This window comes from Hyla sarda, chromosome 10 (assembly GCF_029499605.1).
Source record: "Hyla sarda isolate aHylSar1 chromosome 10, aHylSar1.hap1, whole genome shotgun sequence".
NCBI classification, from domain to species: domain Eukaryota; kingdom Metazoa; phylum Chordata; class Amphibia; order Anura; family Hylidae; genus Hyla; species Hyla sarda.
In genome coordinates this window covers 25,513,701-25,526,214 of record NC_079198.1, presented here as the reverse complement: position 1 = coordinate 25,526,214, position 12,514 = coordinate 25,513,701, and the positions used below count along the sequence as shown (strand labels likewise).

Genomic DNA, 12,514 nt, shown 5'->3' with positions numbered 1-12,514 from the left:
GGCGGGGACAGGTGAGTACAACTTCCTCTAACAGTGGTCTTCAACCTGCGGACCTCCAGATGTTGCAAAACTACAACACCCAGCATGCCAACGGCTGTCCGGGCATGCTGGGTGTTGTAGTTTTGCAACATCTGGAGGTCCGCAGGTTGTAGACCACTGTCCTATACTTTACATTGCACGGATCCCTCAACATACGATGGTTTCAACAAACGATGGTCCGTTTGGAACGGATTACCATCGTATGTTGAGGGACCACTGTATTCCGCTTCATTCCGCCTTAACTGAAAAGTTCCATTGACTTTAATGGTCAGTCCGCCACTCTATTCACTCACCGAAATTTCCGCCCAATGAAATTCTGACATGAAACTGTATTCTGCCAGAAGAGTAAACACGTTTAGGGCTTGTTCACACTGATGGATCCGCAGCGTATTTTACGCTGCTGATGATGGCCCCTACAGTGTTTCTCTATTTGTGCCTGCTCGGAGCAACAATCCGCCGCTACGAGCAGACACACTGTAATGTCATCGAGCGCAACCGCAGTAGAGTCGCACACTTCGCGGCTGCTCTCTACCTAGCTCAGGGAGAAGGGGGAGTGGCCTCGATGTGTGTGAGTACACCGAGCATATGCGCAGCGACTCGCACATCGCAGGGTGTCTGCTCATAGCAGGATAAAATACGCTGTGGATCCGTCCATGTGAATGAGCCCTTATTCTTCTGGCAGAAACCTCAGATAAAATGCCATTGAAGTCAATGGGTCTTTATTTTTCCTGACAATATAAGTTTGGAATTGAGCTGACATGGAATTTATGCAGAATATTCAACCTCAAAATGGCTTAACTTCATCCACAGCATTTCTCGATCCTCCTCCTGATTTCATCTTTTAATTCCATGTCAAATTTCACCCCAGTTCTAGGCCAATCCCACACAAAATTCCGCGCCAAGCAGAAGATGTCAGATTTGCGGAATTTCTTGACCGAAATGATTCCTGGTCAATTCCTCTGTGTACACGTACCCTAACGCTGATGTAAATAGGCCTTCGCTTAAAAATAAATATATCCTGAAATAACAAATTACATTTATCCAAAGACATTTGGAAACTATCATGAAGGACACAGGGCTGGTGTATCATGGCAATCTGGGAAAACACCCAAAACCCCACAAATATTTATACCTGGTATTGATTCCTTTGCTTTGTCTCTTCCATTAATGGATATAATCACAATGTTGTAATCTGAGACAGATGTGGGGTGCAGGGGGGTGTAATTCACTTGCTTCAGCTGCATTAAATGGTCTAGTAGGAGCACAGTATAGTCTGGAGATTATAAGCAGGGGTGGGGTTTGGAGTTGTGGGTTGGGTAATAGGGGGCAGGGTTTATGTTGACTTGTTCTTGCCTCCCTGACACACAACACCTGGAGCAGATGCCCTGCTTTAGTACCCCAAGCTACTACCATGGCCTATACTTCCATATACTCTTATACTTCCTCTAGCGCAGGGGTGGGCAATTATTTTTTCCATGGGGCCACATTAGAAACTAAAAAATTGTGAAGGGCCGGGTAGTTATCCCCCAGATTAGGCAGCATAGTTTCCCCCAGATTAGGAGCATAGTTGTCCCCCAGATTAGAATACTTGTCCCCCAGATTAGGATCATAGTTGTCCCCCAGATTAGGCAGCATAGTTGTCCCCCAGATTAGGCAGCATAGTTGTCCCCCAGATTAGGCAGCATAGTTGTCCCCCAGATTAGGCAGCATAGTTGTCCCCCAGATTAGGCAGCATAGTTGTCCCCCAGATTAGGCAGCATAGTTGTCCCCCAGATTAGGCAGCATAGTTGTCCCCCAGATTATTAGCATAGTTGTCCCCCAGATTAGAATACTTGTCCCCCAGATTAGGATCATAGTTGTCCCCCAGATTAGGCAGCATAGTTGTCCCCCAGATTAGGCAGCATAGTTGTCCCCCAGATTAGGCAGCATAGTTGTCCCCCAGATTAGGCAGCATAGTTGTCCCCCAGATTAGGCAGCATAGTTGTCCCCCAGATTAGGCAGCATAGTTGTCCCCCAGATTAGGCAGCATAGTTGTCCCCCAGATTAGCATAGTTGTCCCCCAGAATAGGAGCATAGTTGTCCCCCAGATTAGGCAGCATAGTTGTCCCCCAGATTAGGCAGCATAGTTGTCCCCCAGATTAGGCAGCAGTTGTCCCCCAGATTAGGCAGCATAGTTGTCCCCCAGATTAGGCAGCATAGTTGTCCCCCAGATTAGCATAGTTGTCCCCCAGAATAGGAGCATAGTTGTCCCCCAGATTAGGCAGCATAGTTGTCCCCTAGATTAGGCAGCATAGTTGTCCCCTAGATTAGGCAGCATAGTTGTCCCCTAGATTAGGCAGCATAGTTGTCCCCCAGATTAGGCAGCATAGTTGTCCCCCAGATTAGGCAGTATAGTTGTTCCCCAGATTAGGAGCATAGTTGCCCCCAGATTAGGAGCATAGTTGTCCCCCAGATTAGGAGCATAGTTATCCCCCAGATTAGGCAGCCCCCAAACACACACACAGAAACACACACACTGACACAGACACATACAGAGACAGGCACTTATAAATACACATATAAACACACACAGACAACACACAGACACATATACACACGGACACACAGACACATATATATACAGACAACACACAGACATATATACACTAACACACAGACACATATATACACAGACAACACAAAGACACATATATACACAGACAACACAGACACATATATACACAGACAACACACAGACAAATATATACACAGACAACACACAGACACATATATATGCAGACAACACACAGACACATATATACACAGACACATATATACACAGACAACAAACAGACACATATGCGGAATCCCATAGAAGTCTATGGGCTTTAATTTGAGGCGGAATTCCGCAAGCGAAAATTCTGCCATGTGAATAGTCCCTTAGATTCACATCTTGTCACATTGTGACCCCGTTGTGTAGGACAAGTGCAGGTGACCTATTTAGACCAATGACACTAAATTTGCTTCAAACAATGCCCAGCCCCCCAATCCAGGACATGAATAATTCTGTTCTTACCTGACAGAAGAGCGTGTCGTACACTTTCCACATTTGACGTGGGACTGCTTGGTCTACACTATAACCAGTGTAGTTTGCAATGCGTGTAATAAAGTCCTAAAAAAAACACCAAAACATCAGTATTATGAACCATGCTGGTTGAAAAATATATGTTTGGTTATTTTCACACTGCGTTTTGCATTGTCTGCTTGCGGTATGCATCGGGAAAGCTCATGGCGCATACATCAAATTAATCAATAGGGCCTTATTTATTAAAGGGGTACTCCGGTGGAAAACTATTTTTATATTTTTTATTAACTGGTTCCAGAAAGTTAAACAGATTTGTAAATCACTTCTATTTAAAATTCTTAATCCTTCCAGTACTTAGCTGCTGCTTTCTCCAGAGGAAGTTTTTTCTTTTTGAATGTCTTTTCTGTCTGACCACAGTGCTCTCTGCTGACACCTCTGTCCATGTCAGGAACTGTCCAGAGCAGGAGCAAATCCCCCATAGCAAACCTCTCCTGCTCTGGACAGTTCCTGACATGGACAGAGGTGTCAGCAGAGAGCACTGTGGTCAGGCTGAAAAGAAATTTAAAAAGAAAAGAACTTCCTCTGGAGCATACAGCAGCTGATAAGTACTGGAAGAATTAAGATTTTTAAACAGAAGTAATTTACAAATCTGTTTAACTTTCTGGCACCAGTTGATTAAAAAAAAATTGTTTTCCACCAGAGTACCCCTTTAAGGTAGGCCAAAAGACTGTCCTTTTGGTTTCTTCTGGTCTTGTATTTATTGAAATACCCCTTGTATGTATGGAATAGCACAGCAGACTGTCCTATTTCATACAAATGCATCAGTAAAAACATATCTGGCATTAAAGATTTAGGGGGACATTTATCAAAACCTGTGCAGAGGAAGAGTGGTGCAGTTGCCCATAGCAACCAATCAGATTGCTTCTTTCATTTTCCACAGGCCTCTAAAGAGGCCTGTGGAAAATGAAAGAAGCAATCTGATTGGTTGCTATGGGCAACTACACCACTCTTCCTCTGCACAGGTTTTGATAAATCTCCCCATTAATTTTTACCATGGATCTCAATCCTTCCAACGTACGTAAACAAAAATTATAGGGTCTCATAAGAATAGCCTATACCAACGCCCCCCTCCCCCACCACCACCACCACCGCACACACACACTTATAGCTCCCAATGGCCACCATCATTTTGTAATTTTATAGGGGTTGATGCTTAAGTTTTCACACTAAGGGTATGTTCACACTACGGATTATGAACAGCCGCCGCAACTTCGGCAGTAGGACCATTGACGGCTGTGCAGTGTTCACGGACTTCCACACAAAGAATGAACATGTTCTTTCCTTGCGCGGAACAATTTCAACGGCGGAATTGTCCGCCGCTGAAATTCCGCAGTGTGAACGGGTCTCGCGGAAACCCATTCACACTGATGTTTATGTGCACAGCACGTAATTCTGTTCGCGGAATTACGCTCACGGAATTTCGGAGTGTGAGCATACCCCATAGGGGGAGATTTCTCAAAACCTGTGCAGAGGCAAACGTTGACCAGTTGCCCATAGCAACCAATCAGATTGCTTCTTTCATTCTTAACAAGGCCTGTGAAAAATGAAAGGAGCGATCTGATTGGTTGCCATGGGCAACTGGTCAACTTTGCCTGTCCACAATGGCTGTCCGGGCATGCTGTGGGTTGTAGTTTTGAAACATCTGGAGGTCCGCAGGTTGAAGACCACTGTGTCTAGCTGTTGCAAAACTACAACTCCCAGCATGCCTGGACAGCCTTTGGAAGTGACTGTAGATTTGACACTAGCACTGAGACATCTGGTCTTGACTGAACCCCAGTAGAAAAAGAGCCAAAAGAGAGAGAATTGTAATGGCCGCCCCCTTATTAATGGGGGCTGAGCCAGAAGCCCATAGGTCAAGCTGCGGGTCATATGTTAAGCTGGTGCCCTCTGGGTAACATAAACATAACATGTAACATCTCACAGGTCCTTTAGACAATTATATTAGTCCTCCAAAGGTCCTTTATACTGTCTATACATTAGTATACTGACGATATACCTATTACAATAAATAACATTGTACTAACAGCAGGGGAGACACTACAGGAGAGCACCCAGGTCACTGAGGGACTCAACCTGACAGGGCCTAAGTGTAGTGCAGGACCATGTCCTGTACTGGGACATTACATATGGCTGGTGTACGGTGTCCATTTTAGGACATCGTCAGTTGTCAGACGTACCTCTGTCCACCGTCAGGTGAATAGGTGTCCCGCCTCCTCCCTCGGACCAATCGTCGTCAGTCTTCAGCCGCAACTCCGTCCTCAGTCAGGCGAAACGGCGTCCCGCCTCCTCCCTCAAACCAATCGCTGTCATCCTTCAGCCACAACTCCCTCATCCGAAAGTCCCTCATCCAAAACGCCGTCATGCCTCAGACAATTCTCCCTCAGACGCATAGCAGAGCCGACACTGCACAGCACTGTATAGCAGAGCCGACATTGAATAGCATGTACAGCAGAACCCGTATAGCAGAGAGCCGTCACTGACTCGGCTCTGCTACACGGCAGGAAAGTTTTTATTCTGAGGGATGACAGAGTTTTGGATGAGAGACTTTAGGATGACAAAGGAGGGAGGAGGGAGTTACGGCTGACGCCTGATGGAGATTGGTCCGAGGGAGGAGGCGGGACACTGTTTTGCCTGACGAAGGACGGAGGTACGTCTGACGACTGACGATGTCCTAAGATGGACACCGTACTGGTGAGGGCTTAGACAAAAAAACTCCTTCAGAGGGAAACGCATTGGATTATAAAAACCAATGCTACGGGCCCTCTCGGGTTAAATGACAGAACAGACATAGCAGTATGCTTTTAACTTCTAGTAACGTCTACCCCTGACGACACATATCACGTGTGAAGGTGTAATTGTTTGTGAGTGGTTACCTGGTTCACTTACCTGTATATTTGTAACACTGGTTCAGAAAAGCACTATTGGCCGGGAGAAGCACTTGCCACTTGCCAAAACGGAGCTTGTTGTCCCTTATCCCTCTCCACTACATGTACTGTGAGTATTTTGTATAATAAAGACGACTGAAGACGTTAAATGGTGAGTTGCTGACTACCTTTTTTTTCACTATGCTGATTGATGAACTTCACTTTTGAGTCAGATCCCCGCCATTCACTTCACCGGCAATATACCCCAGCACCCCAGTACCTTTACCTCCAGAGTGCTGCAGTGCCGAACGGCTCTATTTTGCTGGTTTCCAACCCTATCACAACCAAACCAACAATCGGTTTTTCAGTGACTTCCAGGGGAACAGTCTTACCTAAACAAGACATACTGCAGTTTAAAGGGGTACTCCGGTGGAAAACAACTTTTTTTTTTATATATCTATCAACTGGCTCCAAAAAGTTAAACAGATTTGTAAATTACTTCTATAAAAAAAAAATCTTAATCCTTCCAGTACTTATCAGCTACTGTATGCTCCAGAGGAAGTTGAGTTGTATTTTCTGTCTAAACACAGTGCTCTCTGCTGACACTTCTGTCCATGACAGATAATGTCGGGGAAAAGAAGGGTCGGGCTTGCTGGATTTTTGTCAACTTCTGTTTGGGAGGGATAAGCCGGTGCCAGAGCTGTCTAACTGCAGCTTACTGTTACGCTGAGCACTCCGGGTCCATGCTCCTCCCCGGAGCGCTCGCGGCGTTCTCCTGTCTGCAGCGCCCCGGTCAGACCCGCTGACCGGGAGCGCTGCACTGTGACTGCCGGCGGGGATGCGATCCGCGTAGCGGGACGCGCCCGCCCGCGGGTGGCATCCCAATCCTCTCACCTGTCCCGTTCCCCGGCTGTCACGTCTCGGCGCGCGTGGCCCCGTTCTCTAGGGCTCTCTGAAATTTAAAGGGCCAGTGCACCACTAATTGGTGCCTGGCCCAATCAGTTGTCAATCACCTCCACACTATAAATACCCACTTCCCCTTCCAGTCCCTGACGGATCTTGTTGCCTTGTGCCTAGTGAAAGCGTTTCTGTGTATGCCATTACCAGTGTTTCCAGACCTTCTGCCGTTGCCCTTGAGTACGAACCATTGCCGCCTGCCCTGACCTTCTGCTACGTCTGACCTTGCCTCTGTCTAGTCCTCCTGTACCACGCCAGTCTCAGCAGTCAGTGAGGTTGAGCCGTTAACGGTGGACACGACCTGGTTGCTACCGCTGCAGCAGGACCATCCCGCTTTGCGGCAGGCTCTGGTGAAAACCAGTAGCAACTTAGAACCGGTCCTCCGGTACGGTCCACGCCAATCCATCACTGACACAGAGGATCCACCACCAGCCTGCCGAATCTTGACACTTACCCTTCCCCAAAGGGAACACATGAACCTTTAGCCGTGCCGAACATTTGTGTGTACAGGGTGATAACTTTGGCGGACAGTCATTTATGTGTATGGGCACCTTTAGCCTTTCTTACCTTCCACTCATTCATCCTTTTCTGATACTCCGGCAGCTGAAAAGTCTCCTTCATTAGTTCAAAGAATCGGGGGCAATCTTTGGAAGGAAATTTTAATAGCTATAGGACAAAGAAAACAAAACATTTTTTATATATGACAGTGTTATTATGTATTACATTTCTGCTATATTAAAGGAAAACTGTCAGCTTTCTTCCACCGCACTAATCAGCGGTACTGGCTGGTAGTGTGGGGGATGCTGATCAGTTTGATCCTTACCGTGCCCGGATCCGCCACGCTGTTCGGCCTTAATCTTCTATTTTTGGTATATTTAAATGAGGTGCTAACTGGCACCGGCCGGGCTAACTGGCACTCTGACATCAGTGTCGGACCACAGCGCCGCCCAGCTCATCAATATTCCTCCCCTCTCTCTTCATTACAGAGTGGGGAGAAGAGGGAGAGGAGGAGGGAGGGGAGGAATATTGATGAGCTGGGCGGTGCTGCGGCTGGCATTGATGTCAGAGTGCCAGTCAGCACCTCATTTGAATATACCAATAATAGAAGATTAAGGCCGAACGGCGCAGTGGATCCGGGTACCGTAAGGATCAAACTGATCAGCGTCCCACGCACTACCAGCCAGTACCGCTGGTTAGTGCGGGGGAGAAAGCTGACAGTTTTCCTTTAAAGAGGACATGTCACCTCTCCTGACACGTCCGGTTTAGTAAATACCCCCTATAAATTAGTAAATTATCCCCTATAAAATAACAATTATAAGGATTTTTTTTAATTAGAACAACTGTGTTGTACAGTTAGAACTCTGTGTTGTGCAGTTCCTCCATTATTCCTCATGGAAATATATGAATACATTGATAAATGGGTGTTCCCCTTGTAAAAAGGGGTGTATCCCAAAACACTTTTAACTCTCTCTGTCCAACCAGTGCTGACAGTGTCAGTTGAGACTTTTTGTGAGATTTTTTAAAAATGCTCTCCAAAGGCAGTTTTGTAAGGCTAAGTTTCAACTTTGATTTTGTTTGTAAAAACTTCCAAAAACAGCCAGATCGACCACATGGAGTTTTTTCTGAGCAAAAACGCTGCTGCCAGATGTTAGCTGAAATTCAATAGGGAATTGCAAAATGCTATATCCAATAGCCGTTTTTTTGGTTTGGCTTTTTCTTTCAGTCTGTTTGTGTTCTTCTGCCTTTTTGGGTAGTTTTTCAAAAACGCAAGAATGTTGAGAATTTTTTTCAGCAAAATCTTGGCGTCTTTCTCACATAGAAGTCTATGGGAATGAAAAAGCTATAAAAAACGCTTTTATTACCTAAGGAGTTCTGTATGTAGAAGAACAAAATGTTATTTTTACGTGGAAGATAAGAAGGGTTTTTGATAGTGGGCAGGACAGGAGTGGACAGGAGCTGGCAGGGAGCAATAAGGAAAAAGGGGTAATATCATATATGAATTTAATTTAGATATAAAAAAATATTAAATGATAAAAGATTTATGTGCGTGTTTTATGTTATTAATGTTTAATTAATTCTGTGATGTTCGTTCTCGGAAACCTAGGGTATAGAGTTGCGGGTAGTTGTATATATTTTTTTACTGTTTAGTTTCATGTTAAATATTTTTTGAACAATTATCATCATTTATTTTTCCCTATTTTTTACATGTCAATATAATTTTTTTTTGGAATCAGGATGCAGGTATTCTGGTTGCGACAGGAGACGGACAATAAGAAGGGATGGGGATCGGGCAATAAGAGGACTAAAGGAAGGATATCGTAATAAAATGAAAATTAATCAAATGAAAAATTTGATTCGCAACAAATGCGAATATCACAGCGATTCTATCGCGAGAATTGCTTCATTAAATTCCATTTAGTGCGGTCCATGCTCCAGGGCATCTAAAATTTCCGATCCAAATGTGAGGACATGGGGCAAGGAATCCTGGGAAGGTGGGAACAAGGGTAGGCGGGATGACCCTGAATCACATGCAGCATGCAGCCTATCAGCAGCCATCCACCCCTGTGATGTCACAGCCCTATATAATCCGCAGCCATCTTTCGTCCAGCCACTTCAGCCTTTTATTGCAGAGAGAGAGGGACAGACAGCAGTGTGTGTTGCACAGAAAAGCATTTTTCCAGCAGCGATTCACCTCCCAGTCACATAAGCGTTCTGTTGAAGAGAGGGACAGAGAGCAGTGTGTGTTGCACAGAAAAGCATTTTTACAGCAGCGATTCACCTCCCAGTCACTACAGCGTTCTATTACAGAGAGGGACAAAGAGCAGTTAGTTGCAGAGAATAGCTTTTTTACAGCAGCGATTCACCTCAAGCCCAAATCCAGCCTAGAAGCACTGATAGGGAAGGGAGTGAGATTGAGAGAGAGTGCAATTTTGGGTGTAGTACACAGTGACTGTGTGCTGCAGCACTAGTGTGTGCTGCTGTGTTGTACACAAATACTGTTTTAAGCGTACTGGAGCGCATTGCACTCCCCTCATTAGTGCATACCACATACGTACATCTAAGTGGTGTACTATTTTGTTCCTGTTAAAGTCTTAAGGGCCTAGATACTGTGAAAGGCCATCCAAAAGTACACACCGGCTGGTGTTGTACACAAATACTGTTTTAAGCATACTGGAGCGCATTGTCCTCCCCTCATAAGTGCATACATCTAAGTAGTGTACTATTGTACTCCCCTCATATACGCACTAAGTATGTCAGGCAGAGAAGTGCCAGGACATGCACAGAGGAGTGACAGAGGCCTAAATTCATCAGGCAGAGGTCGCAGCAGACTAGGGGCGAGTGGCAGCAGGAGTAACAGCGAGAGGCCTGAGCTCCCGGTATCAGCTAGCGGTCGTGTCTCGACCAGCAACCAATCTGCCGTCATCGATTGGTTAACATGGTCATCCACTTCATCACAAGTGACATCTGACACCCCCAGTCAACAGTCGGTGGGTTCCTCAGACACAACCCTCAGTTGGCATGGCCTGGGAGCAGTCCCTGTCCTCCCATTGTCTCTGTCTTATGCTGTTCCCTCCCCTACAGAAGTATATTATGCAGTGGGTTCAGCTCCACTATTTAGTGAGGACGATCTACTAGAGGACAGTCAGCAGCTACTGCCCAGCCAAGAAGTGGAAGAGACATCTGCCGCTTCCTCCGCTAGGCGGGCAAGTAGTGATGAGGAGAGTGACGTGGGAGGTGGTGTTGCGAGCGTTCAGGCTCCTGAATCAGACACTGTGGAGGAACCTGAGGAGGATATCAGTGACATACAGACACAACTCATGATGATGAAGCCAATCGCACTTGGGAGCCGGGTGCAGAAGGGGCTTCATCATCAGAACAAGAGGGTTGCAGGTTGACTGTGAGGCAGCAGCTGAGCCAGTAAGGTGGTAGCATGGTTGGCAGTCAGCATGGTGGCAGAAGTGGAAAGTCTGGAGCCAAACCTGCCAGGTGTAGACCACCTGCTTCGTGGCAGCCTATCTTCCCGGGAGGTAGTGGAACAGGGGTTCCTGGAGTCGGTGGCAGTAGTAGTCAATCAGACTGTTGGTGGGAAAATCAGCTACTCGGAGGTGTGACAGTTTTTCATCAAGCATCCGGAAAATGTTAACCTGGCCACATGGAAAATGTGTCAGCAGAAGGTGAAACATGGCCAATGTTGGCACCACGGCCCTGCGTCAACATATGCAGCCGGTGAGGCTCATAAAGCTGCCTGGGAGAACCGTGGCTCCGATATGGTGGTCCAGCCTGCTGCATCACCCAGTGGCATGCCGCTCCCTGTTTCAGTCAGCCAAGGCTCCAACACCTCAGCCAAAGGGAGCTGTGTGTCATACCCTCCTTCTGTCACTCCAGATGCTCCTGCTCCTCCTACTTCAAGTCAGTCATCCCGCCAGCAATCCATCGGTGAAGCCATATCCAAGAGACAACAGTATGCACCCACTCATCCAACGGTGCAGAAGCTGAATGTTCTCCTGTCCAAGTTGCTGGTGCTGCAGTCCCTCCCTTTTCAAGTGGTGGACTCTGCACCTTTCAGAGAACTGATGGCTTGTGCTGAGCCAAGGTGGAGAATCCCAAGCCGTCATTTCTTTGCAAGAAGGCAGTACCAGCCCTGCACAATTTTGTGGAACAGAAGGTAGGCCAGTCCTTGAGCCTGTGGGTGTGTACCAAAGTGCATGGCAGAACCCCCGAAGTGTGGAGCTGTTACTATGGTCAGGGACAATACATGTCTTTTACGCCCCACTGGGTGAATGTGATTACTGCACAGCCTCAACAGCAACTTGTACATGTCACGCTGCTTCAGCCTGTGACAGTGTGCAACTCCCCTCCTCATCCTCCTCTGTGTCCTCAGCCCCTACTGCACAGACAAGTCTCAGTGCCCCTCCAGCATACCATGTGTGCAGGGCACAGCGGTGTCACACTGTTCTTCCCATGGTTTGCCCTGGCGAACGGAGTCACACAGGGGAGGAACTGCTAAACGTAATTCATCAAGAAATCAAATCATGGCTTACTCAATGAAAACTGGAAATGGGAACGATGGTTACCGACAACGGGAAGAACATCTTGTCTGTGCTGCGACAAGGAAGTCTGAGACATGCGCCTTGCAAGGCACACGTGTTCAATCTGGTTGTCAAGTGGTTCCCGAAGTTTTCCTCCAATCTGCAAGACATCCTAACAATGGTAAGGAAACTTTGCATGCACTTCAGCCACTTGTACACCGCAAAGCACACCCTCCTTGAGCTGCAGTGCAGAACGGTACCCCCCCAACATAGTCTGATTTGCGACGTTTCCACACTTTGGAATTCCACCCTCCTTATGTTGGACAGACTATACGAACAGAGAAAAGTCATCACCTATTTCTTGATGATCCAAGCGGATATGGGTACTCCCCTGTGTAAATTCAATGTGAACCATTGGCAGCTCATACGTGACACCCGTCGTTTGCTCTGGCCCTTTGAGGAAGCCACATTATTAGTCAGTCGCCAGGATTACGGGATGA

General features: G+C 46.7%; 1 protein-coding gene across 5 annotated transcripts in view; it reads right to left on the bottom strand.

The window, feature by feature from the left end:
* Positions 1–12,514, bottom strand: part of LOC130294550 (testicular acid phosphatase homolog) — a 131,794-nt gene that overhangs the window by 16,246 nt on the left and 103,034 nt on the right. For all 5 annotated transcript variants that reach the window (XM_056544526.1, XM_056544529.1, XM_056544525.1 and 2 more), the window contains 2 exons: positions 7,552–7,650; positions 3,095–3,190 (listed from right to left, as the gene is read on the bottom strand). In XM_056544526.1, the coding sequence (XP_056400501.1) occupies positions 3,095–3,190; positions 7,552–7,650 (195 nt within the window). The remainder of the gene's footprint in view (positions 1–3,094; positions 3,191–7,551; positions 7,651–12,514) is intronic.